At 46.5% G+C, this 25,773-nt stretch overlaps 1 protein-coding gene across 1 annotated transcript in view; it reads left to right on the top strand.

The window, feature by feature from the left end:
- Positions 1-25,773, top strand: part of DYNC2H1 (dynein cytoplasmic 2 heavy chain 1) — a 430,672-nt gene that overhangs the window by 195,384 nt on the left and 209,515 nt on the right. The window contains exons 74-75 of the mRNA XM_006271584.4: positions 1,583-1,714; positions 12,362-12,434. Coding sequence (XP_006271646.1) covers positions 1,583-1,714; positions 12,362-12,434 — 205 coding nt within the window. The remainder of the gene's footprint in view (positions 1-1,582; positions 1,715-12,361; positions 12,435-25,773) is intronic.

The following is a 25,773-nucleotide window of genomic DNA, read 5'->3' as shown; positions in this document are numbered from 1 at the left end:
AGGGGCTGGGGTGAGTGGGGAGAAGCGGAGGCCCAGGGCTGCAGCAGGGAGCAAAGCAGAGGGAACTATAAATGGGTGCTGGGTGTGGGGCAGGAGGGTGTGGCTCTTGCTGCTCTGTGCATCCCGGGAGGTCTGCGGGCTCTTCCTGGGGGGGCACGCGCTCCCCGATCTGCACGTGGGATGAGAGCAGGCTGCCGCTGCCAGCTGGGGCCAGCGGCAGCACCGGGCTCTTCCCAGCGCTTGGTGGTGGTGCTGGAAGGGTAGGTTGGGGGGCCTACAGTGAATTTTGGGCAGCCCCCCTCCGCTGTCACCCACCCCAAGCTCAGAGAAGAGCCCACTTCTGCTGCCAGCACCAGCCTGCAGCAGCAGCCTGCTCTTGTCCTGCGCACAGATCTGGGGGCACACGCCCTCTGGGAAGAGCCCGGCGCAGCCCCCCAGCCTGAAGGCCTTCCAGGGTGCACGTAGCAGCAAGAGCCATGCCCTACCGCCCTGTGCCCTGCACTCACTTACCATTCCCTCCACTTTGCTCCTTGCTGCAGCCCCAGGAGTGGTCGAGGGACTGTGCCACATCCCTTCCCCTGCCCTTTCCCTAGTCCCAGACTTACTTCCTCCCTCCTTCACCAAAGTGGGAATGCATCCCTATTTCTTACATTATATACTGGGTACCCTTTATGCATAGTAAATTATGAGCTTTTTGGCTTTGACTTAATATAATGTATGTTTTATATTCTATATAAGTAGATACAAAAGTATACTTAAAATTTTGTTTATTGAGTACCAGTAAGAAAGGAAAGCTGAGTGATCACAGGCAAAGGAGGGAGATTAAGAACCAAAGCTCTGGTGTAGTGTAGCCATACTTCAATATTGCTTATTTTTCATCATCTTCTCTTCAGTGGGAGAAAGAAAGCAACTAGGACATGGGTGACTGGCACGTGCTCCACTTGACACCAGTCAGTGACCGAGGTGGGGGACCTCCCAGCGCCTGATCTCACTCACCAAAATGTGGCCACGCCGCTTCTGGAAGTCCCACAGCCACTTCTGGATGCGGCATGGCTGCTTTTGCTAGCAGCCCCAGCCGGCGTTCACAGGGGGAGCACTGGTGCTCTGGCTGCCCCTCTGCCCGCCAGCTAAACGGGGAGTGCGGCCTGGCAGGGGGTGCACTGGCACTCTCAGGAAGTTCACGTGCACCCCCTACGCGTCACCACTGAACCAGGATAGAAAGCAGTAGCCACAAAGAGGAAAAGAGAGGGAACCCTCAGTCATGGGTGAAGAAAATAACAAGATGGAGAAACAAAAAAGAAATGGGCACTTGAAGGACAATGAATAAAAAAATACAGAGAAAAATGACTGTATATGCAATGCCAGGAGTTGGAAAAGGGAACACATGGATAAAGAGGTATACATTGAATATATATATCTCCAATGTTGATTTTCTGTCTCTTAGGACTCAGGTTAAATAGCACATGGTTCATGCATAAGCTTCAGGACTGGTTCCATAGATACATTTGCAAACTTTTAAAATTATAATATGTGTTCTTAGAAGTCATATTTTACCCTTACATGCTCACTGTTGGCCTTGCAGATCTCATTTCCAGCACTGTATCAAACACTCAGCTTTGAAGATGCAGATCTGTGGCGAACTTTCTCTCAGAGCTCTGTATGTGAACAAGATTTCCCAACTTGTATTGCAAAGAAAATTTCCCTATTTCAACAGGTAACATTTAAATGCTACATTATTTGAAAATACTTCTAGTCTCACTACTGAAACTCAGTTTTTCTTCCAGGTTAAACTATCAATGGTAATCTTCCCTTCAAGTGGGAGCTTGACTGGTTCATCTAATTTAAAGTTTGGGGATTTTTACCATATAAAATATGCCCATTACATTGCATTTATGGGATTTTCATATACCATAACACTGAAAGTGAGCATCCATTTTAACAAAAATGGCTATTTGTTAGAATTTGTAGGTTTAATTTGCTAATAGGTGATAATACCCTAATGACTGGTTCCTTCTCCCAGTACTTTTCAACCTATTGAACAACGGTGTCACTAAATTAGCTGGATACACACAAAAATACCAATATTCATTCAACATTAAGGTTACAAGGAAGCAATGAAAGGAAAGAGAAGTTAATTAAGGATGAATGTGTAATGTGAAAACTGTCCCTTTTTACACACAATGAAACAGTTTTATGGGATTGTATAGTATTTGCATCTATACTGTGAAAGTAATTTGCTACAGGAAATAGAACATGGGGCTGGAAGATAAGAGAATTAGAATCTAAACACAGCACTATCAGTTTATCACAGTTGTGGTCCTGGGCAAGTCATCAGTTGAACTGTTCTTCAGTTTCCTCCTCTGCAAAATGGGGCTAACAGTACCACCTGTTCAAGTGCTTCAGCTTATGTGAAGAAAATAAATCCTTGTAATTGCTAAGGATTATAAGGTGCTGTCATTCTTATTTCTTAGTTAAGAAATATATGTATGTATGTATGTATAAAACATCTTTACAATCTTATAAACACGTCTTGGTAATTCATTTAAATAGTATACTCAACAAGGGTACCGAGTAAACATGAGTAAAAACAGAAAGCTGACATATTCCATAGGGTGCCTTGAATCTAACGAGGGATGCCTCATGTCTAAGCAATTGAGAACTACCAGTATAGTATAATATATACACAGACATGGCATACTTAAGTTTGTATTAATTGTTATTCTGCACTTTTCTGAACTTGAACCTTTAAATCGGGGTCAAAATTGTGATAGCAGGTATTTGTTAGATTGTTTGGTTTTCATTTAATTTCTTGACATTTTTAAAGTATAAAAAAGGAAAATATCCAATTAAAGTCACAGGTGTCATTTGGCAAGAGTTAGCTGGTGTCTACTGATATTTGTAGTAAAATGTGAATGTGCCGACTTAACAGGAGTCAAAGGATGATTAGTGTTTGTCATCAGTGTTTGGCAGTTACATAATTCCGTCCTTTTAGGTGTGTTATTCGAGAAATCCTTCAGCACAAGAAATGCTTTCCTACAGAATGCCTTCTTGTTACCTTTTATTGCTATCCCCTAGCAGAGGCGTAACAGGGCAACTCTGAACCTTGGACAGTGGTAGTGCACAGTGGATCACCAGCTGTTAGGCTCTTGGCAATTGCAGCAGCTCTTTTTGTGCCACCCCCCCCCCCCCCCCCAAAAAAAAACAAAAACAAAAAAAACCAAAAAGTGGACACCTGGGTCTACTGTCCCAGCTATCTACCCTCTTCTCTTAGTTATACTGCTGCCTATAATATTGGTTGTTGTTTAATTAATTACAAGTTTAAGCCTGAAGATTAAATAATTTAAAACTTCACAGTTGATCTTGCAAGGTAGCTTATGCTTCCAGCAAGGTTATGAAATTACTCAGGTCTACTCATATACCCAGCAGTACCATGCAGGGATACCAAAGTTATCGTTATGTTTGCTAGTTCCCAAATTGGAAGAAGGGACCTACCTGTGTTTGTGTAGTGCTTTGCCAGCTAATTAACTCATAGGAGAGCCAAGTGGATTGAGCACAACACCTTGCTTGCTAAGATCTAGCACACTGATCTTAAAATTTTAAAACCAAGGCCAGCCAGGCAGAGCCGGGAATATGTTGTTTGGAGCTGAGGGAGCAACGTCACCCAGCTGAGCTGAAGCTCATAACATCCTGGAGGTAAGGGCAGGAGCTAGGGGGATGGCTTGGAGGCTCCTGGTCTTGGACATGACCTAAAACTGCACCCTGCCACGGTAGGGAGGCCTGGTGGGACTGCTGGTGGAATGGCAGCCCCACTCAGATACCAGGACCACTCACCTCCCCGGTGAAAGGCGGGTTGGGGTGCCTCACTAAACCCTAGCGCCCACAATACTGTGGGTATAAGTGGGCCAGGCATGGCTACGGCCACCTGAGCCCAGGAGGTATAAGACCCCAGGTGGGGCCAGGCACCGCTGTGACCACCTGACCCCCCACAGGGGACCAAGACCCCGGAGGCCCCAGGGAGGGGATGGTAGTGAGGGACCTGATGAGGGATGAGTAGGGATGAGGGTCAGCCCAAGGGGGTGTTGCTAAGTAGGGCTGTGGGACAGCTTGAAGGGAAGCACATGGGCCAAGCCGCTGAAGAACAAGTTGTTGGATATGAGAAGCCTGGTGAGGGGCTAGGGCAGAGTTAGCCCTCAGTGTGGTGAATCAGCTGGCCACTACCCAGGTGAGGGTTGTAGGAGAAGCCCAACAGACTGCATGTTGCCACCCGAGGTGTGAGTCGGATAAGCCTGATGGCCTACAGGGTCACTCAAGGGAGCAGGGCAGAGTGAAGAGGGCACAGTATTGTGTGGCAGGCTGGAGACGCTGTGAAAGGTGGTGGAGTGTAAGAGGGCCCAGTGAGAGGGGGGCAGTATGAGTGTGCATACGAATGAGGCGTGACTAAGGACTAAGTTGGCCCGGCTTTAGGCCGGGAGCATAATGTCATCCTGGATGCCATCTGCAAAGCGTGGACCACAGTGCAGGGGAGGTTTGGAGCTATGGATAGCGCCCCTGGCATCGGGGCATGTAATGGGCAGCCTCCCGCATTATACCAGTAGTTAAGGAACAGCAAAGTCATAACAGGTGAGACTGGGCGGACTGCCCCATAGACAGGTGGGTGGGCCAACTCAATAGTTGGCCTTGAGCTTGCTACCTGTCACATACCTGTCCAAAGTCTGTGTAGACTTTGGACATTTCTGCACAGCACTACTTTGTATTGGGTAAATACTTTCTAAGTGAAGCAGGCAAGGCTTTCTGCTCCTGTTTCCTGCTTCTGGAATGAAACTAAAGACTTTGGGCCACCTTAGCTTAAACAAAGGCATACCAGTTCATAGTATGTATTAATGTTTTAGGCAGATGTTCAGGATTTAACTGTTACACTTAATTTTAACTGTGGTTGAGAGTGAGATTGATGATACAGAGTGAAACCAGCCTAGTCATAGCTCAGAAGCTTTATTAGGATATGCAGTAGCAAAGACTTATTTGTATTTGCTTACATAACCTTGGGTCCAAGGAAGAAACTTGTCTGCTGGCCAGGCTTTTCTGTTTCCCTGGGGACTTGAGTTGGTTTGCTGATCTCTGGATAAGTCCAGATTTTGAAGTCCAAAATGTAGAAGTCCAAATTTCCCTCCAGCCTATGCCCAATATTTATAGAAGACTGGCTTTAATATTCTAATGAATAATCTCAGATTTGATTTTATTTAAATTTCTTTGTCTCACTGAAACTTGAAACTTGATTAAACCAGATTTCTTGCAGACCTGGAAGGTGTCAATGAGTTGGGATTTATATCCTTGAGAAAGCAAAAGGGGGGCTTCCTTATCATCTTTCCCATCCCATTGTGAAATGTTGCTTCACACTGTTAAGTTATTTTTTAACCTTAGTTTATGATCTGACAAGACAGCTTTGTTTTTACAACTTATCTAAGAATTCTAACAAAAATACATCTGTTAGAGCAAAATAACATTCAGCATATTTGGCTACATCAGTTACTACTGTTAATTATTTTGGCTAGAGGCAGACATTCAGGCTAGGGACAGACATTACACATAAACTGGTTTAAGTGATCAGAAACTGTTTAAACCTATACCAGAACAGATGTTCGGTGCCCATAACCCAGTCTGAAAATGGCTGAAACCGGTTTGAGATAAACCTGGTTGAATGTAGTATCAGATTGAAATTTGGCTCAAACTGGTTTATGCAATGTCTGTTCCAGATCCCTTATTGGTTTAAATTAAATCGGATTCCCCCAGCATCCCGGTATGCTCTCTGGGCTGGGCAGAGCTCTGTTCTCTGCTCCAGTGAGCTGGGCTGGCCCCTCCCCTCTGTTCTCTAGCAGGAGCAGGGGCAGGGTGTGGCCAGACACTAACCTGCCATGGCAATGCATCAAGAAAGGGGCCCAACTTGCTTGCATGCAAAGTGGAACATGCAAGCACCCCTCCATCATTATTCAGTCATACTCACCACCTTCATGCCCTGCTGGCTTTCTGTTCACAGGCTTTTGAGACCTTCTGCTTTAGTTATGTTTTCTGCAGCTTCGGCTTAGGTCTCTGGCCAAGTTTGGCAGCAGCGTACTTATGGTTTACGCTGCACAGGCCTATGTACAGCCTACATAGCCATTCTGGAGAGCATAAGCAGCTGTAACCCTCATATGCAGTGAATCATATTGGGCACTGTCACGGAGGGGTCCTGTAGGAGGGCCGTGATCTCCTTAAGGCCCCCTCTCCGTGCCTAGTTGGCCCAAGGGCACCCTCTGTTTCTCGCCCGCCACGCCTTTGATGGTTTAAATCAGTTGGGAGGCTGCCTTACGCCCTCTCGGACACGTCTCTATGTTTATTCGGACCCCGTGGTTTTCCGACTTCTCATGGGTCTTGTCCTGCAAGTGGGTGCTTTGGGGCACCCTTGCCTTATGGGCTATGCTTGGCTCCAACCACCCCTTATACCACGCCCCAAGCCTCGCAGTTGGAATGGACGTTGGACTGTCACCATCTCTCTCTCTACATACACTGCCACTCCCTCCTGGGGCTCTCCTCGCCCTCTCTCGGGCCCTTCTCTGCGCTCGTACTGGGGCTTCTCAATAGTGCCCCCTCCTGGGGCTCGCCACGCCTGCACTGGGCTTCTCAATAAGGCGCTCCCCTCTCCGGGGCTCGCCGTGCACAACTTGGGCTTTCCAATAATGTTGCCCCCTTTCTGGGGCTCTCCGTGCCCATGCTTGGGCTTCTCAAACATGCTGCCCCCCTATCTGGGGCTTGCTGTGCCCACACTCGGGCTTCTCAATAGGGCCCCCTCTCTGGGACTTGCCACGCCCACGCTAGGGCTTCTCAATAGTGCCCCACCTGGGGCTGGGGTCTATGCACCCCATACGCCGCGCTGTTACTGGTGCTGGGGTCCCCATGCTATTGTGGGTCCCCTATGAGGCCTCCTCCAACCCCTAATAGCCTCACCCAAACCACCGGTGTAATAAACAACAAAATGATACAGAAACTCGAGCCTCCTGGCTATAACATAACGTAAAGCCGCCTGGCTAAACCATGTTGCACAAACGCCCTAGAGCTGCCATCCATAACTCTGCTCGAGCAGTACCTGCAGGTCTCGCTGCTTCTCACATCCCTACTCCAGGAGCTCCTGTCTCTCTGGCTGCTGGCAGGGAACTGTTTCAGGCCTCTGCTCCTGGGCTTTATAAGAGCCAGGCTCTGCCTCCTACAGGCAGCTGACTGCTGGCAGGTGTGGGTCATTTGCTCCCTCCAGTTGCCCTGGCAACCCACAGGTGGGCTCCTATTCCCTGCTAGGGCTCTTTCTCTGGCAGTTTTTGCCCTCTAGGAGCAGGGCACCTCTGTGCTCTGCGACAGGCACTGCTACGCTTCTGTTGCACAAACCTACTTACCTGGTTGTCACTCCTCATTAATACATTTGTATTGTGATACCAGTTGTTTATATTGTGATAATAGTCCAGGAATCAGTGTCCAGGAATCAGGGTCAGGGAGGCATTGTAGTAGATGATATACAGGTAAAGAATCGGGGAAGCTTTGTAGGAAATGTTAAACAGTCACACATGAAGAAACAAAGAACTTGATCCACACAAAAAAGTAGGGGATGCCTAGTTGTCTACCACTGTTTAGAAAGGTCCCCTATGTACCTTCATTTCTGCTGATGTGTGTGCACAAAACCACTTTTCATTCTAGTTAGAGCCCTCCTTCATGCCTAAGTCTGTGGATCTTACTTTATGTGAAGTCTCCCATATCCAAGGAGAGTGCCATAGCTACCAGTCTGCTAGAAGGTATTCCTGGTGTCATGCGCTTGAAATTGATTCTACTGAATCTGTTCTGTTCTCAACAATTAAATATTAATCAGGCCAAAGAGAGAAAGCTAGATTAATCTTAAAGCCCAGTGGTTAAGCCACTCACCTGGGATATAAGATAGTCATATTAAATCACTATTAAATTAATATTTAATTATTTATACAGTTCCAACAGGAGAAGTGTGCCCTAGAATATCTAAATGCCCAGTGATTAGGGCAGTCTCCTGGGCTGTGGAAGAGTTGAGTTCAAGTTGCTGCTTCAAGTTGTGCAGAATAGATATTTTGAAACAGGCCTATTAACTCTCAAATAATGTTCTAATCAGTCTGTTATTAGATATTCTGGGATGGGTTTATATCTATATCTAGTAGTGCCTAAGTCTAGGAGAGGACTCACAGCTGAGATTCCCAAATGGAAATGAGTGCTTCGGCCTGGCCTAGAGTTATGTGCCTAACTGCTGTACTCTGCTCTTCAGTGTTTCCTGCTTGCTAGTTTAGACAGCACTTTGCTCAGCTTGCTCATTCTGATGTTAACTTTTCCTGTGCTTTTGTATAGGGAGCTTAGACATTTATCTCAGGCTTGAGGATTCCACTTGGTGGAAGGACACCAAAAAGTAGGTGTTCTGCTGCCTAAGGTACAGATACAAATTTGGGACTTCAGTGTCCAGGTTAGGATTTCATGGAATTTAGTTGCCAACACGTAGATTTGCAATTCTGAAAACTTCTGCTCAGCTAGTGGTGGCCTCAGGTTTTGGTAATATTCCCTGGAAAGTAATGTTCTGTTTATGATAATTTGGGGTTGAAAGAAGCACTTCCCTCCAGATCTGTGTAAGGCCCTCAAGGCATGGAGAAGTATGGGATTTAAGAATCAACCTTGTCCTTCACTCGAGGCAGCTACCACTTCTGCATCATGGCTTTTATGAAGCCTGTTCTATCTATATCTTCTTGAGAAAAGCTAATAAATTCCTAAATCTAGGCACTTGTATGAAGATCTTAGTTTTTTAGCTCAGGGCTGTGCATTTCATGATGGGGACCAGCCACCCAAAAAACAGGATCTAAAACTCTCAGATTTAGGGGTTCCTTTTTTGATTTTGCAATAAGTTCATCCATTGACTTCATTCCTTGTCCTTGTCTAGGGGAGTTTGCCATGAGCCTTTCCTTTCATATTCTGAGAAAGGTACAAAATGCCAAGACAATCCATTCCAGTAAAGAGAAATCAACATATGTTGTGTGCCTTCAAATAGGCAAGCTGATTACCATGTGCAAATAGATGATATGGCTTTTAATTCTCACGAGTTCTTGTGTGCTATTACTAGATGCTGCTGTACATTGGACAACAGAATAGGATTAGCAAGAATAACTGAAACTTCTTGCAATACAAAGCTATGACTTAATATTTTTGACACATTAAACAGTTTAAAGTGACTGGCAAATAATATGCATCACGTACAAAGCAATGAATTCGTTGCTTATACAAAATATACTTAACCTTGTACTTGAGGGGCTGCTCATCATGCCGGGTGGGCGGAGCAGGTGGAAGGCATCCATGAGCTGGAGGAAGAGCCCCATGCACTGGTCAGAAGCTGCCAGGCTCAAACTTCCTGCCCACCCACCCAAAGCAGTGTGACAGGGCAGGGGCAGGGGTGGGAGTGGCAGAGGGCGGAGTCGCAGCTGGAGGCTAAGGAGGCAGAACAGCCCTACCAGTATGCAGCTTGAGGAGCAGCTGCAGTTGCCAGGTGCTTCATAGGACAGGGGGCATGGTGGTGGCTGCAGCAGGTGGCTACTGGGCTCTGGGATTGCCAGCGCCTCCATGCCACCCTAGGCAGGAAGCCCACTGCCCGACCAGCCACCACGATGCCTGACGGTCACAGAGCTGCAGCTGGCTGGAAAGGGCCCTGCCCAGGCCAGCCCTGCTGGGCCTTTCCCAGCTGGCTTCAGCTTCATGACAGCCCCACCCAGCCTTAGCATGGGGAGCCAGGAGCAATTTGGCCACACAGCTTGCTGGGAAGGGTCTGACTCCTGTGGCGCAGCCTGGCCTAGCCCCCTGTGTCTGCCCTCAGCAGCACCTGCAGGCCAGCCCAACACAGTCCCAGCCCCAGCTGTGGGCCAGGCAGGAGGATGGCAGGGCCATGCTGGCCAGCTCTGGCTATGACCCCTCCCCCCCTGCCATGGCATAAGCAGTGATGGGGGAATGCCTGACAGGAGCTGCGACACCCTGGCTAGGCAGACCCTGGGTGCAGTCCCCTGGTTGGGGGGGGGGGGGAGTAAACCACCTCCCTGTTCCCTTTGACTCAGGGGGCCATGCCAGGCCTGCGTCTGGCCACACGCCTGCCCCTGCTGTGGCTAGACAGCAAGGGTGGGGCCAGCCCTGTTGTCTGGAGCAGACAGCACAGCCTAGCCCAGGGCTGAAAAGCTTGCTGGGATCCTGGGGGACTCTGGTTTAACTTTAAACCAGGAAGTGATATGAGATAGAAGTTGCATAAACTGGTTTGACCCAAATCAGTTAAATCTGATATTGCATTCAACCAGGTTTATCTAAAACTAGTTTTGGCCATTTTGAAACTGATTTATATGCACTGAACTTATGTTCTGTTACAGGTTTAAACCAGTTTCTGATCACTTAGGCTGGTTTATGTGTAACTTCTGTCCCTAGCCCTTGAAACTGTGGATTCCTAGTTGAAATCTCTGGTTTTATCTTGTGAATCATATGTACATGTTTGGAAATCTATCATCTAATACTGTACCACCCTTAAAGATCTCACAGCATACCACTATGGCAGACTAGTTGAGAAATAACGGCTCTAGATAAAAGCTAGGGTCAGAAGTTACTCACAAACCTCCTTGTTGGGATCGATGTCCCAGGCTGCAGCTCTCTCCAGGGGGCACTGGGAAGCCGGTGCTCTGACCTCCTGAGCTGGTTCCCCTGAAATGGGGGCACCAGGGGCCATGCTCACTCAGTGGCTCCAGGGACTGCAGCAGGGGTTGGTAGGAGAGGGAGTGGGAGGAAGTTGCCATTTTTCCTTCCCACTCCCTTCTCAGCTAGTCTGCCAGCTGGAGAACAAATATCATTGGGTGATTGGTCCTGCTCCCAGCTGCAGGGAAGCCTGCAGTCCCTCCTGAGCCAGGAGCCAGGGTGATCACCAGGCCATGCCCCCTCCCCAGCCAGCGGGCCAGCTGAGGAGGGAGTGGGGAGGAAAATGGCCCCCATTAGGGGCTTCCCACCACCTGTGCCAGGCACAGCCTGGCTGAAGACCCAAAGCCAGGTGTGGGGGGGGGGCTGTCCCCCCACTTCCTCTTCAGCAGGCTTGCTAGCTGAGCAGAGGGGGTGGCCCAGTGAATGGACCAACTCCTGGCTCAGGCGGGGGAGTAAAGCCCCCACTGTAGGCTTCCTAGCATCTGAGAGCTGGGCCAATCACCTGGCCATGCTTCCTTCTTGGCTGGCAAACCAGGGGGACAGGCTGGGTTTCCCCCCAGGCCTGCTCCTCAGCCTCCCTGGACTGAGGAAGGGACATGGCCGGGGGATCAGCTCTGGGCACAGGGAGAGAGGGAAAAACACCCCACTGAGGGCTTTCCTCCTCCCCCCTTCCCCAGAGCTAGGGAGACCCCAGCTGGAGGTCTGGTGTTAGGTTTGCTCCCTCCTCAGCTGATTGGAGGCTAAAGAGGGGGCGTGGCTGGGGAATCACCCATCTCCCCACTGGCCAGCAGGCCATTGCAGGGTCTGACTCCCTTTCACTTTTAAAAAGCAAACGTGAGTTCACTTTCTTATTGGTTCCGTCTAAGCAGTTTACAGAAACCTGCAAATATTGAATAAATTCAGCCTTGGGCTTTTTGACTGTTTGTCCCTAGCCAAAGAGGTTACAGAGCTTTTACATCTTTAACCAAGCAGATGCTTTTAAAATTGATTATTTTATGTTAATTTTAGTGTAATCATAGTACGTAAACAGAGCTGTTAATACTACAGTCACAAAATAAATGTCAACTGAGGTACTTTGCATGTAAACATACTGAAATATATACTCAATGATTCAGTTGTACTCCATTAATTCCAGATGAAAGTGATAATATTATAAATATATGACCTTGATTAGTTTATCGTGATATATACATAGAAATTGTTCTGTTCTCCAAAAAAAATGGACAGAAGGATGTTTATATTGTATGCAGATGAGGTGCAGATTAGCAAAAGAAAGTGTCATTTTTGGTCGCACTGTCCAAATCGTATCTGTTTTTCTACTATAGGTAGGATACCAGCTTTATGGGTAGAGCTTAAGTAAGGTATAAACCTTCTGTTGCTTCTCTACATCAGGATATACAAAAAAAGGAACCATTATATTATCTGGTTATCTTGAAAACTGAATAATTTTTAATGAATGTACAAGAAAACAGATAAGCCTGTTGTAAAGAGAAACTTTAAATACAGTTCTTTTTAGAAGAATAACTTTTTTTAAAGGCTACTTTTCTTATATATAATTTTTACAATGTAATGGTTCTTCTAATGTCCTCAAATCCTCCTAAATATACTTGATTTTAAGGTCCTGGTGGTCCAGGCTGTCAGACCAGACCGACTTCAGAGCGCAATGGCTCTTTTTGCATGTAGAACTGTAGGTAAGTTTGATTTTTAGTATTTTTTCCTCTTATTTGTTGGAGACCATTCCCTACCCACCCATTCACAATAGTATAAACTATTTTTATCTTACTATTTACTTCTTGTTCTACAGTTTTGATCAGTGTCTTAGTTACTACAATTTAGGGGTATGTTTGGAATTACATTTGTTTCTTTCTAGTAAAATTATTTTTTACCAAATGCTAATAAATCCTCCCACATTTACTCTGTTTTGTACTCTGAAAAACAATAACACAGCTATTTGGCAAATTATTTTAATTGGTCCCTCTTTACTGTGACAGGGGAAAGCTCAGGGCCAAGTCTACAGTCAGCCCACCCACCTGTCTAAGTAATTCAGTCCACCTAGTCTCTCCTGCCACAACTTTGCTATTACAATTAACTGGTGGTAAATGCAGGAGGCTGCCCATTCTATGCCCCGATGCCAGGGGGTTCTATTCCTGGCTCTGTACCTCCCCTACACTGTGGCCATGCCTCGGAGATGGCATCCAAGATGTTATCATACTGCTGGCCACAAGCCGGACCAAACCTTGTCCTCCACCAGGCCTCTCTCACCCCCCCCCCCCCAGTCACAGGGTCTCTTGGTCGTCATACCATATAGTGCCCCCTCCACTCTGCCCTGCTCTCTCTTGGAGTGACCTATCTGGCCATCAGGCTTATCTGATTCACACCTTGGCTGGCGACATGCAGTTTCTTGGGCTTCTCCCACGACCCTCACCTGGATAGTACCAGCCAGTTCACCAAATGGAGGACCAACTTCGCTGTCCCTTCAGCCCATCTCAAACCCAAATTCAGGTCATGAAGATGCACCCTGCTCTGGGTGGGCCCAGCAACACCCCTGCTCTCTCAGGGTCTGGTATTTAAGTGGGGCTGCCATGCCACTGGCAGTCCAACCGGGTCTCCCTATCCCGACGGTATGGTTTCAGGTCATGTCCAGGACCACTGAGGCTTCCTCCATCCCCATAGCTTCACCCTTACCTCCAAGGTGTTCTAGGAACAGTTCAGCCCAATGTTGCCTCCTTGGCTGCTCAACACAGACTGCTGCCTCTCTGGCCTATGTTTGAAAATGGCTGCCCTCATCAGGCACCTGGCAGCTGCCTGCTCTTGCCCTTAAAGTGGCAGGCACCAAAGGTGCACTGCCACATTTACCATTGCAACATCTTTTCCGGTGATTTGGATGCAAGGGTAGCTGTTTTTTTGTAGGTTTTATTCTTCAGTGTTTCACTTCTAATTTTAATTTACCATGTGTGATAAAGAGGGTATCTTTTATTGTAAAAGCTATTGATTTTTTTTTTTTTTTTTAGTGTTGAGGGATTTTAAAAAGCATTTAATATTTTCACAACCTTTTGTGAAGCTATGAAATACATTATTTTTATTTAGTGGTATTTATAAGTAAAAACCATTATATATGTATATCATTTAAAACAAATAAGTACATGTTTAAAAATTCATGATTTGAAACCTTCAGAAACTTAAATAGTTTCAAGTAGGTCTTATTGTTATTATCTTTTTATTCTCTTCCACCCCATTTCTGTGACTCCTGGACTTTTCATAATTCTTATTTGTGATGTACAGGCATATCAAACTCATCAATTCATAGTTTTGCAGCACTACACACTGATGACTTGCTTTAGGAGTTTAACAGCTAAGATGTATATACATAAGCAGGTAATTGAGTATGCTATTCTGCTAGACATTGTACAATTGTAAAAGTCAGCCTCTGCCCTGGCGAGATTATGCTCAAGTTAGAGTCAAGATATACCATGTCTTCTAAAACACAATGATGACAGAAGGGTGATTAGCAGTTGTGACACATATTTGCATGTTATTTTAAGTGTTGTATTATCATTTACAATTTTTAAAGTTCTAATTAATAAGATAAGTGGTAAAGAGCAATAAGTGGATCTTCCACAGGCTACTTCCATAGCCATTTACTATAAGTAGGGATCTACTGAACTTGCAATTTTGCAGATTTCACAGATTCCACAAAATCTGGCATTGCCTGCAAAATCTGGGCAATGCCTGCAGAACCTATAAAATCTGCAGGGGAAAAAAAAAACATACTGAGTGCTGCCGAGGGGGAAGCAGGAGTGCCGGGACTGCCCGCTCAAAGGGCTGCCAGCAAGATGACTGCTGCCCCCACCTCTCTGTGACCCCACAGTGGTGTGGGGCCACATGGCATTCAGGCTGTAACACCTGCATGCCATGTGCTCCACACCACTCCAGTTGGTGGCGAGGGGTGGGCCTGCATGACAGACATCCCTTGCATCCAGTCAGCGATGAGGGGCAGGGCCACATGACAGGCAGTCCTTGCATCCAATCAGTGGTGAGGGGCCCCTCGGTCAATCAGAGGCATGGTGGGGCCTGCTGTACTCCACACATCAAATGGCTGTCTGGGCCCACAGTCTGCCTGTGCGATCAGGGGGCAGGCCTCACAAAATAGCTAGGTCCCTAACCATGAGTACTGCAGTAGGGATGGGTCTTGTGGAGGGGTTTGAAAGAGTACAAGACAGTGGCTGTTCAAACTGATCTAGGAAAGGTATTCCACATACAAAGGGTAGCATTAAAAAGGTGGTTTTGGGAGAAGTGGACAAACCTGTAAAAGAGGCCAGAATTATTGATAGGTGCCACCATTATCACAGGTCAGCATTTTGAATGGATTTGAGGTGTGCAGTTTAAAATGTCATTCCAGTAGCCAAGTCATACTTAAAGTCTGTGTTTCATTATCCTTTCTAGATCAGTTTGAAAAACTATCTGTTCTTGCCAATTTAGATGAATGTGCTATTTTATCCTGCAACAGTATTAGATTATAAGCAAGTAATATATCGTTCATTTTAACTAACTGGTTTTACCTAGCTCTACAAATCAGTTATCAGCCATCTGAAAATGATTGAATTTAAAATGATTCCTAATTACAGATAGGTCTTTGTAAAGAAATATGCTATAAGTCAACCAGACAAAGAAATAAATGCAACATATTTTTAAAAATAATAATAAACATTTTTGGTGTGCAGATTTGTTGTTGTTATACTTGTGGTAAAGGAGTCTCCTGTGCTTCAGTGGTAGAATCCTTGCCTGTCACACAGGAGCCCTGGGTTCAATTCCTTCACACTTATACAAATACATTCATGAAGGTGTTAGGCCCCAGCTCAAGTCTGGGTTCGTGCCCGGTATGCAAAGGCCAATAAAGATACCAGGGGTGAAAGTATAAAAAAGATTTATTGCTAGCAATAAAAGGTGCAAGCGGAATAATTTCACAAGACAAGCACACACATATTCAATACTGAGCCCCTTATATACAAGAGGTTGAATCTTCATAAGCATCCTTGTTTGCTAATTGGTTATAAAGGAGTGACGCAAGGAGTTCTTTACTGAGCATGTCTCTATACCTGTGTTTTACCTATGTATCTCATTAACATACATATATGTTTCATTAGCTTATATCTTCCCTGCCTAGGGGTGTGATTTTTAGTATTATAATGAGCTCTTTGTTCCAGTAACTCTGATTCTGTTTTTTGTTTTCAAGCTTTCTCTATCTAAGACTGTCTGCTCCTTATCATTGCAGATGGGCATTCGACACATAACATTCACTTTTGCTTAGGCTTTGCATAGTAGTTTCTAGGTCAAACCTTACAGAGGTACCAAACATCTGGACCCAGTCTGGCCTTTGGATTCTGTCTCAGTGCCCTAAAGGGGAGATGGAAGGTTTGAGCAGCTTCTATTCCTCTCCCAAAAAACCTCTTGCCTAGGCATGTGCATCAAAGGTCTGGGTGACCTCTTGTGCATACACCATGATCTGGAAGGATCAATGTTTGCCAAACTTGTTGTAAAAGAAAAATTGGCGTAATTAGTAGGTATTGTCACACTTACATGTTGTAAAACAAAAAAATGATCCATTCTTTTTTTGTGTATGTATAATGTCCCTTTTAGTAGAATTGTAGAAAAATGGGCTTAGAAGGGACCTCAGGAAATCATTTAGTCCAGCCCACTGCTCAAGGCAGGTTTATCCTTGAGTTAAATCATCCCAGTCAAGTGGATTTCTAACTTGCTTTTAAACTCCCAAGAATGGAGATCCCACAACCTCTATCAATAGCCTGTTCCAATGCCTAACCACCTTCAGAGTGAGTGACCGTGTCCAGACAACCATGGACCTTTGGTTCCCCAGGAACAACTGGCAGTAGTGCACCTTGTGCCCCTGCTAATTGTCCCCAGGGAACGCATGTGCCATGCAATCTCTGGTGCGCAGCAAGCTACCCCTGGTGGGGTAGGGGAGGCTGGGGCCAGCACTGGGCTGGCCCCAGCAGCCTTACTTGGGGTCTTGGGGGCCTCCTGGGGCTGCAGTAGTGGTGATCCTGCTGCTGGAAGCCTGGTTGGCAGCTGCAGTGCATCTCTGGCTGGCCAGGCTCTTGTTTTGAGAGGCTTACACTGTCCCCATGTGCACCACTCAGCTTTTCTTTTGTGTGGGTTTTTTTAACTCCTGGATATTCAAGGATCAACCCCCTCCCCTGCACTTCTGCCTTGCAGTGCGGAGAACAGTTGAACATGTAGTATGTGGCACCACAGACGTGTCTGCAGAACTACATACCACATACCATATGTTTGGATGCGGCCAGAAGGTTGTTCTTAATATCCAACCTAAATTTCCCTTGTAGAGAGTTATTTAATTCCTTATGCCAGTCCTAAATTTAACAATATTGTGAGAGGAGGAAAAAGCCCCCTGCAACTTGCCCCATGCCTCCACCCTGACATGCTCCGATACTCACCGCAGGTACAGCAAAGAGCAACAGCTGGGGAGAGACACCAGGATGGGGAGAGCAGGTGCGGCAGTTTCAGAGCTGCCTGAGCCTGCAAATCAGTGGTGGGAGGGGACATGGCCAGAGAGGGGAGTGGGCTGCTCAAAAGGCAGCTGAAGACTCAGCTGGGGAGCCGGGAGTGAGAGAACTGAGCATCGGTGGGGAGACGCCAGCAGGAGACCTGGGGAATCCAAGCCCCGAGAGCAGAGGGGAAGAGCTGAGCTCTGGCAAGGAGGCGCCAGGGAGTACAAGCCTCGGGATCAGAAGGGAAGAGCTGAGTGCTGGTGGAGAGATGCCGGCTGGAGAGCCAGGGAAACCAAGTCCCAGGTGCAGATGGATGCTGGGGAGCACCACCAGGGAGAAGCGGCCTGCCAGGATGCCAGCATGGGCAGCTGGGGCTGCAAGGGGAGACCCAGGAAACGTGGCAGAGAGCGGCACTGAGGGGCCTCCAACATTCCTGAGTGGCGCTGCAGGTAGGGGGTCAGGGTGTGCCACAGAGCTCAGTGCAGGAGAGACTCCAACTCAACCAGGAGCCTCCCCAGTGAGACGAGCTGTGCGAACCATGGAGCACAGGGATGGAGAGATGGGCAACACAGGCTGGTGGGACCCAGACAGCCCAGCCTCAGGTCAGACGAGGCCCGGGTGGGAAGGTGCGGGGACCGAAAGGAAGCTCTGCCGAGAGAGCTGGCAGAGGCCCTCCTGGACCCCTATTAGGCAGAAGGGAGCTGAGAAGTCGCAAGTGGGACAAAGGGCCTGGGAGGCAAGATCCCAGGGACCCATTAGTAGATGCTGACCTCTTATGTTCATTTGTATTCCTAAGTTATGGTTAACCCAAGACTGGGGTATGTTTAGTTGTCAAGGCCACAGTCCACAGATGAAGAACAGCCTTTGGAAGACTGATGGCCAGAAGGTCACCGACCCTTGGAGGTCGGTGGCATGGATGAGATGGGATCATCCGAGAGTAGGGCCTGTGAAGAGCAGAGTCTGCCTTGGCCATGGATGTGGTAAGGGTGGGGTAAAGAGAAGGTTGGAGCCCTACGAAGGAACCTAGGCATGAGATCCCATGGGCCACCTATCGGGAACGGTCTCCCAAGAAAAAAATAAAACATCTAGTTTGGCAGGTGAGTAGGAGCAGCAACCAAACCACATCCGTGGTGCTGAAGCCAGATCTCAACCTGATGTTGCTGGGGAGCAAGGCACCAGTCAAGAAGGGGCCAGAGCCCTACAACACCTAGCAGCGACAAGTATTCTTTCTTTTCTTCTGTCTGGTGGTACTCTTATTACAGCTTCCAAAGCTATTCTAAGAACTTTTCTTCTTGCTAACTGATATCGAGCCCTCTTTAGAATTCAGTGGCCAGAGTTTGAAAGGAAGGTGTAATAGCAGTGCCTACAAAAATGTGTCTGCACCCACTGAACTCTGCATTTGCGCACACAATTTCACATGAGCTTTGTTTATACAAATATGCCTTGTTTTGAGCTCTTAGTAGCTGGCTAAGACATAATATTCCTTTTAGCAAACTATAATTAAAATTCTTAGCATTTATCATGGTCAAAATGTGAAATGCTGGATGCTTATTAATATTCTCTCACATAAACTAGAAGAATCTACTCATTTGGAGACTGTCAGAGTTAACCATGCCAACAAAGGCCAGGAAAGCACATAATAAACCAAAAAACCATGGCTCCTTCTGGGCTCTTCTCATTAGAGTTTTGAAACATGGATGTGGCCCCTCTTTGCTATTTCTTTGTCACTATGCACCACTTCTTCCAGGTTCTATATTCTGAATGTTGTAATTTCACCCACTGGCCCTTGAAGTTTATTAGAAATGTTCTTCCTGTTTGTCTCTTTATTTTTTTCTCTGATCTGCCTGTGGAGATTACTTGTGCCATCAAATTAAGCTTCAGAGGTGAAGATGAGTCCAGTGCCTTAAATGGCAGGACATCAACCTACCCTGTCAGAATTTATTACTAATCAACGAGTGTCTTTACAGTGGTGAATGTGCAGGTTCCTAAGTGAACGTATTTACCTATTTTGGAGGTATCCACGTTGTAGTCTTATTGGTCTAGAGGAAAAGCAATCAGGTCTTGTGGACAGAGCTGATATCTTTTATTAGACTAACAAGATTTTTGCAAAAAAATGCTTTAAGAAGTTCTTTAAGGGCTAAGACCTTCTGCCCAGAAGGTTTTTCCATCTATTGAGTCCTCTGTGAAATCCTATGAAACATAGGCAGCACGTAGGCGGGGCACAGGGGGACACGTGCCCCTCCCCTGAGATTGGCTGTCGCTCGCTGCTGACATGGCTGCTGGCAGCTGCAGGTAGTCCCTGCTTGCCGTTCTCTGCTCACTGCCGCTGACACCGCCACAGCTGCCTGCAGGCGGTCCCTGCTCGGCCCGACCTCGCCGCTGCTGTCACTGCAGCCTCCTGCGGGCAGTCCCCGCTTGCCACCACCACACCCCCGCTGCCACTGCCACCTGCGGGTGGTCACTGTGCCCCCCCCCCCCCCAACCTCTGGGGTCACACGTCGTTCATGCTATGAAATATGAACTTTCATTTCTACCCAGGAGAACTTTTACAGTCTTTTCTCTGATGCCTGATGAAGGGTGTTTGTGCCCGAAAGCTTTCAATTAATTTTTTTTTGCAAAAATCTTGTTGGTCTAATAAAAGATATCACCTCTGTCCATGAGCCCTGATTGCACGTATGTTGAAAGCATGAGACCAGGCTTGTCCTCAGAATGAGCAGAGTGTTTTCCAGAAGAGACCTGGACATTACTCACTATAAGGTTATTAGGGGTGTTCACCAGGATCTGGGGGAATGTCTGTTCACCAGAGTGCCCCAAAGGATGACTAGATCGAATGGTCACAAACTCCTCCATGACCGTTTCAGGCTGGACATAAGGAAGAACTTTTTAACTGTCCGAGCCCCCAAGGTCTGGAATAGACTGCCGCCAAAAGTGGTTCAAGCACCTAGTTTGAACGCCTTCAAGAGACATTTGGATGTTTATCTGGCTAGGATGCTATGACCCCTGCTGACTTCCTGCCCCTGGGGCAGGGGGCTGGACTCAAAGATCTTCCGAGGTCCCTTCCAGCCCTAACATCTATGAAATCTGTGAAATCTGTTGTATCCCACTTTTGGACTAGTTTGGATTTGGATATGATATCCCTGAGAATGGAAATCTCTGGCTTCTCAGAGGTGTCCCATAAAGAGTGCTTATGTACTCCTGAAAGTGAAATTTTGGCCCTTTGAAGTGTATGGCAAAACTCTTTATTTAATTGTTGTCAGGATTTCATTCTCATGTGTATCAATGAAATGGTTACTTGTTTTGCATTGCTTGCATAATTTTGTGATCCTTTTATATTCTCTGACCTGCTCTTTACAAGCAGTAGTAGGTTATGCTTGGAGGAGCTGCTTCTTTCTGGCTCCTCTCCCTATTCTCCTTCTCTAGGTACCTGGAATAGACAGCCTATCATGGATATGAATGGCTCCTTAGACTTCCTACCTGAGAAACTGGTAGCTTTTAAAAGAGCTATAATAACCTCCAAGGAAAACATGTAGACTCTAGTTTGCCTGGACATTTTTTCTTTTTTTCTCTTTTTTTTTTTACCCAGTTGTTACATTTTTTTGATGGAAACAAATTCATAGATTCATAGATGTTAGGGTTGGAAGGGACCTCAATAGATCATCAAGTCCAACCCCCTGCATAAGCAGGAAAGAGTGCTGGGTCTAGATGACCCCAGCTAGATACTCATCTAACCTCCTCTTGAAGACCCCCAGGGTAGGGGAGAGCACCACCTCCCTTGGGAGCCCGTTCCAGACCTTGGCCACTCGAACTGTGAAGAAGTTCTTCCTAATGTCCAATCTAAATCTGCTCTCTGCTAGCTTGTGGCCATTGTTTCTTGTAACCCCCGGGGGCGCCTTGGTGAATAAATACTCACCAATTCCCTTCTGTGCCCCCGTGATGAACTTAAAGGCAGCCACAAGGTCGCCTCTCAACCTTCTCTTGCGGAGGCTGAAAAGGTCCACTTTCTCTATTGTCTCCTTGTAGGGCTTGGTCTGCAGGCCCTTGACCATACGAGTTGCCCTTCTCTGGACCCTCTCCAGGTTATCTGCATCCTTCTTGAAGTGTGGCGCCCAGAATTGCACGCAGTACTCCAACTGCAGTCTGACCAGTGCCCTATAGAGGGGAAGTATCACCTCCCTGGACCTATTCGTCATGCATCTGCTGATGCACGATAATGTGCCATTGGCTTTTCTGATGGCTTCGTCACACTGCCGACTCATGTTCATCTTGGAGTCCACTAGGACTCCAAGATCCCTTTCCACCTCTGTGCCACCCAGCAGGTCATTCCCTAGGCTGTAGGTGTGCTGGACATTTTTCCTCCCTAGGTGCAGCACTTTGCATTTCTCCTTATTGAACTGCATTCTGTTGTTTTCTGCCTATTTGTCCAACCTATCCAGGTCTGCCTGCAGCTGTTCCCTGCCCTCCGGCGTGTCCACTTCTCCCCATAGCTTTGTGTCATCTGCAAACTTGGACAGAGTACATTTCACTCCCTCGTCCGAGTCACTGATGAAGACATTAAAGAGTATCGGTCCAAGGACCAAGCCCTGCGGGACCCCACTGCCCACACCCTTCCAGGTCGAGACCGACCCATCCACCACGACTCTCTGGGTGCGGCCCTCTAGCAAATTCGCCACCCACCGGACTGTGTAGTCATCCACATCACAGCCTCTTAACTCGTTCACCAGTATGGGGTGGGATACCGTTTGGTACTCAATAAACTCAAATCAGTTTATTTGGGGAAGAGGAAAATTCAGTGCAGAAATTTTTGACTCCAAATACTTTATCTTCAGACAAATTCAGCTGACTAAAAATTGCATTTGCTGACATTTAAAGATATGCTTGTATCTTTTTATTGTTGCATGCTATACTGAAATGCTTCTTGTCAGCAGAAACCATATGAACAGCCAAAATCTCTTCCAACTGCATTCCATATTAGTCATCCTTTCTTCCCCCCCCCCCCACATGCGCTTTCACTTCTCTTTTCTTTTTTTTAAATCTGTCTGAAGTAGAAATAAAAATTTAGAGGTCTGACATTAATTATCTCCATCTTTCTATTTGGCAAGAAAATAGGAATGATATCCAGAAATAAAAGGAGTGTTTGCTAATCAGCACATTGGATCTCAGTCTTAAAGGCATTTTGCCAAGACTAACCCACACTTGAATTCTTTTGGTCCCCTTGCATCAAGCAAATCATAATTATTGGCCAAAACAAACAATGGAAACTTTTTTTTTTATAATTTGCAACTATAAATAGTATTTTCACATTTTCCTTATGTTAAAATCAGTACCCACAGATCCTTCACAGAAGAGTTAACATTTTTTTTTGAAAAAAAGCACATTGGGCCAAGTTTGCTGCTGGCATAAATCAGCATTGTTTCATTGATGTTGAAAGACAGATGCTATGAAACCTTGTTCCTTGACTTAGCTGGACCTGCACCAATTCACACCAAGCAAGACATGTGGCCCGTTGTATCTAGATTATATGTTAGCTGTTTTTTCTGATCCCTTATTTTTTGTTTTCTTTGGCAGTTTCATACAAACATTGATTTTGACCAACAAGCTCCTCTTTTCTCATCCTAGGGTATCAGTTCAGATAGGAAGAATTAGGACATTCACCTATTGAGGAACAAGGAAGTAAAAATGCAGAGTAGCAAATTGCAGGTTGGATAAGTAGATTCTAAGTTACAGATCTTACTCTAACCTTGCCTGAGTCATTGCAAAACACATCACACTTTGTAACACACCTAAGTTGTAGGAAGCAAGGAGGAAAAGCCTACCTTTTTCCCAGTAACCTAGATCAGTGGTGCTTACTCAACCTTTTGGCCCCGTGGGCTGTATTGAGCTCCGTGTGCCAGGATTGGGTCCTGGAGCCTGGCTCTGCACCTTCCTGCTCTGATTACCAGCACTGCCTTCTCCCACTCCTGTGTACGGGGATTGGGCCTGGGAGCCTGGCACTGCCCCCTCTGATCCCAGCATGGGGGTCGAAGGGCCTCGCACCCCACTCCCCCTTTCACCCATGCATGCTGGGATTAGTCCCTGGGGTCCGTCACCACTTCCTCCTGCCAGGTTTAGTCCTTGGGGAACTTTCACCACTCGCTCCTTCAGGGATTCGTCCCTGGGGGCCTGGCACTACCATTTCCTGTCCCTGCGCACTGGATTTAAGCCCCAGGGTCCTGGTGCTACCCCCCCTGCCTGGCCCTACATTCTGGGATTGGGTGTCCAATCCCACACATGGGGCCCAGGACTCTCCATGGGTCTAGAAATTTGGCAGTGAAGGAGTAGTGTCCCTGCTTTCCTGCTACCAAATATTTGGACCCATGGGAAGCCCTAAGGGCCAGATGACACTGGGCTGTGGGCCAGATTTGGCCTCTAGGCCAGGTGTTGAGCACCCTTGGTCTAGATCAGTGATTCTCAACCTTTTTAGATTCTAGGCAACCCTCATTAAACTCAAGGCACCCCTCAGAAATGCTGGTGCTTAGCTTTCACTTGCTTTTGACTACAGAAAAATAATAGAGCAATTCTTCTGTTGCAAAGAAATCAGACCACAGCAGGTCAGCATGTTTTTGCACACTGGATTCCTATCTAAGATTTTTGGGTTTATTTTGTGAATCATTTGTAGGTACTACCATGTGTAGGTGTTTGTACACTTAACAGGGCTAATATTCTCCAGCACCTTGCAGCACCCTTAAAGAGATATCAGAAACCCTGATTAAGCATCACTGGTCTAGAGTTAGAGCACTGGTCACCAACCAGTGGATCTTGAAGCCTCTTGCGGTAGATCTCAGAGTGTCCTGGAGTTGATCTGAGGCTGGGGTATGGGGCTGAGTGCCTGCGTGTTTGCACATGTGTGCCCCAGCCCAGCAGGTCAGTCTGTGAGGGAGGGACGGGGTAGGGGGCTAGATCAAGGCTCCCGTGGTGAAGGACAGTGCTTCAGAGGCAGAAGCAGTGATAAATTGAGTGGGGCCAGAGCTGGGTGGGAATTACCTGCTGGGGAGGCACACCTGCAAATAGTTTGTTCTCCCTCTGCCTTGATCTGCCTCCCCTTCCCTCTCCGTAGACTTACCTGCTGGGCGGAGGGTGGAGGGGCCCCCGGTAGATCTTGGGTTGCTTTTAAATGCCAAAGGTGATCTTGTACTTGTAAAGGTTGTAGACCACTGAGTTATAACATTTGCAGTAGAAGTGGGAAACATAGCTTCTAGGATCCATACAGCATGAATAGGGTTGAAATCACATCTCCCACTTCCCAGGAAAATGTCCAAACTATCAGGCTGTGAGTTAGTTACCCTCTATTCCTGTTTGAAGTTAGCCAACTACAAGGAAAGAAATGAAAGAATCCTTCGACTAGAAGTAGAAACAAGCAAGATATCCTTTGACTTTGTAGCCTGGTGAGGTGGGTATTCTCTTGGGAGGTTGGGAGCCCTGAGGTATGGCCCTTACTCCCAATGTTGTGCATGATTCTATGTGATAATCAGAGATCCAGGTTTTCTCTTTCCCATGGAAAAACACAATAAAATGTGGATTTTCCCCCTTACTAGAGTAAAATACAGATTTCTCATTTTAGCAGAAAAACCCATGGATTTTTCAGTTTTCCTGTGAGCCTTCTGCAGGCTGGAAAAGTTCCAGCCTACAGGGGACTGGGAAAGAGCAGGAGGAGGGTGGTCAGACAAGGGGTGCCATGTACATGTATATGCACATGGCCCCAGGCAGCCTGGAGAATAGCTCCTGCAGGTAAATGGAGGAGGGGGTGAGGCCCCCATAGGGAGGGAGGGAGTTGGGCAGGACTGGGGCTGGGGCTGGAGCTGGAGCTGGGGTTATATGCTTTAAAGCTCACTGGTTTGCCCATAATAGATCAGGAAGTTATGTTTGCCAAAATGGAATAGGATCATTCTTTTGAAGTGAGGCACTTATCAGTTTGTTGGGGGATTTTTTAGGCCAAGGGGCTCATTGAATAATTTCTTTAATATATTGAATAGGAGCCCTGGCTGAGTGTTAGTGTCTCATGATACTGCCAATAGAAAACAAACTTCAGAAAAAATAGAATTGAGTACCTAGGGTGATGCAGTGATTTCATATTTGAGGAAACTATGTTATTATCACATTTGTTAGAAATAATTACATGTTCAAAGTATTTTAAGAATTAGTCTAGTCTAATAAATTGCCCCAAAATCATTATATAGGAATGTATAGCATAGCTTCAGTTATCAAAATGTCAAAGTTTAATGAAACTTTGGTGTACACAGCTGTAGGTATGATTAAATTATTTGCTGAATTGGGTCAGCGTGCAAATCATCGAAGTTGAGGAATTTAGCGCCATGCTTAAGTGTTTTTCAAAAGTGGCTTCAGGTACTTATAGTGTTAGATACTAAAGAAACCCTAAGAAGACAAACCAAATGAAGTTATTAGTTTAAGGGAGTAAGGGACTTAATTTAATTCTTTGCAAAAGGCTTTTTCAAGGTTATAGCAATCACCT

Source organism: Alligator mississippiensis, chromosome 1 (genome assembly GCF_030867095.1).
Source record: "Alligator mississippiensis isolate rAllMis1 chromosome 1, rAllMis1, whole genome shotgun sequence".
Taxonomy (NCBI): Eukaryota; Metazoa; Chordata; order Crocodylia; family Alligatoridae; genus Alligator; species Alligator mississippiensis.
Note: the sequence above shows the minus strand (reverse complement) of the source record. Positions and strands in the feature narration are given on the sequence as shown.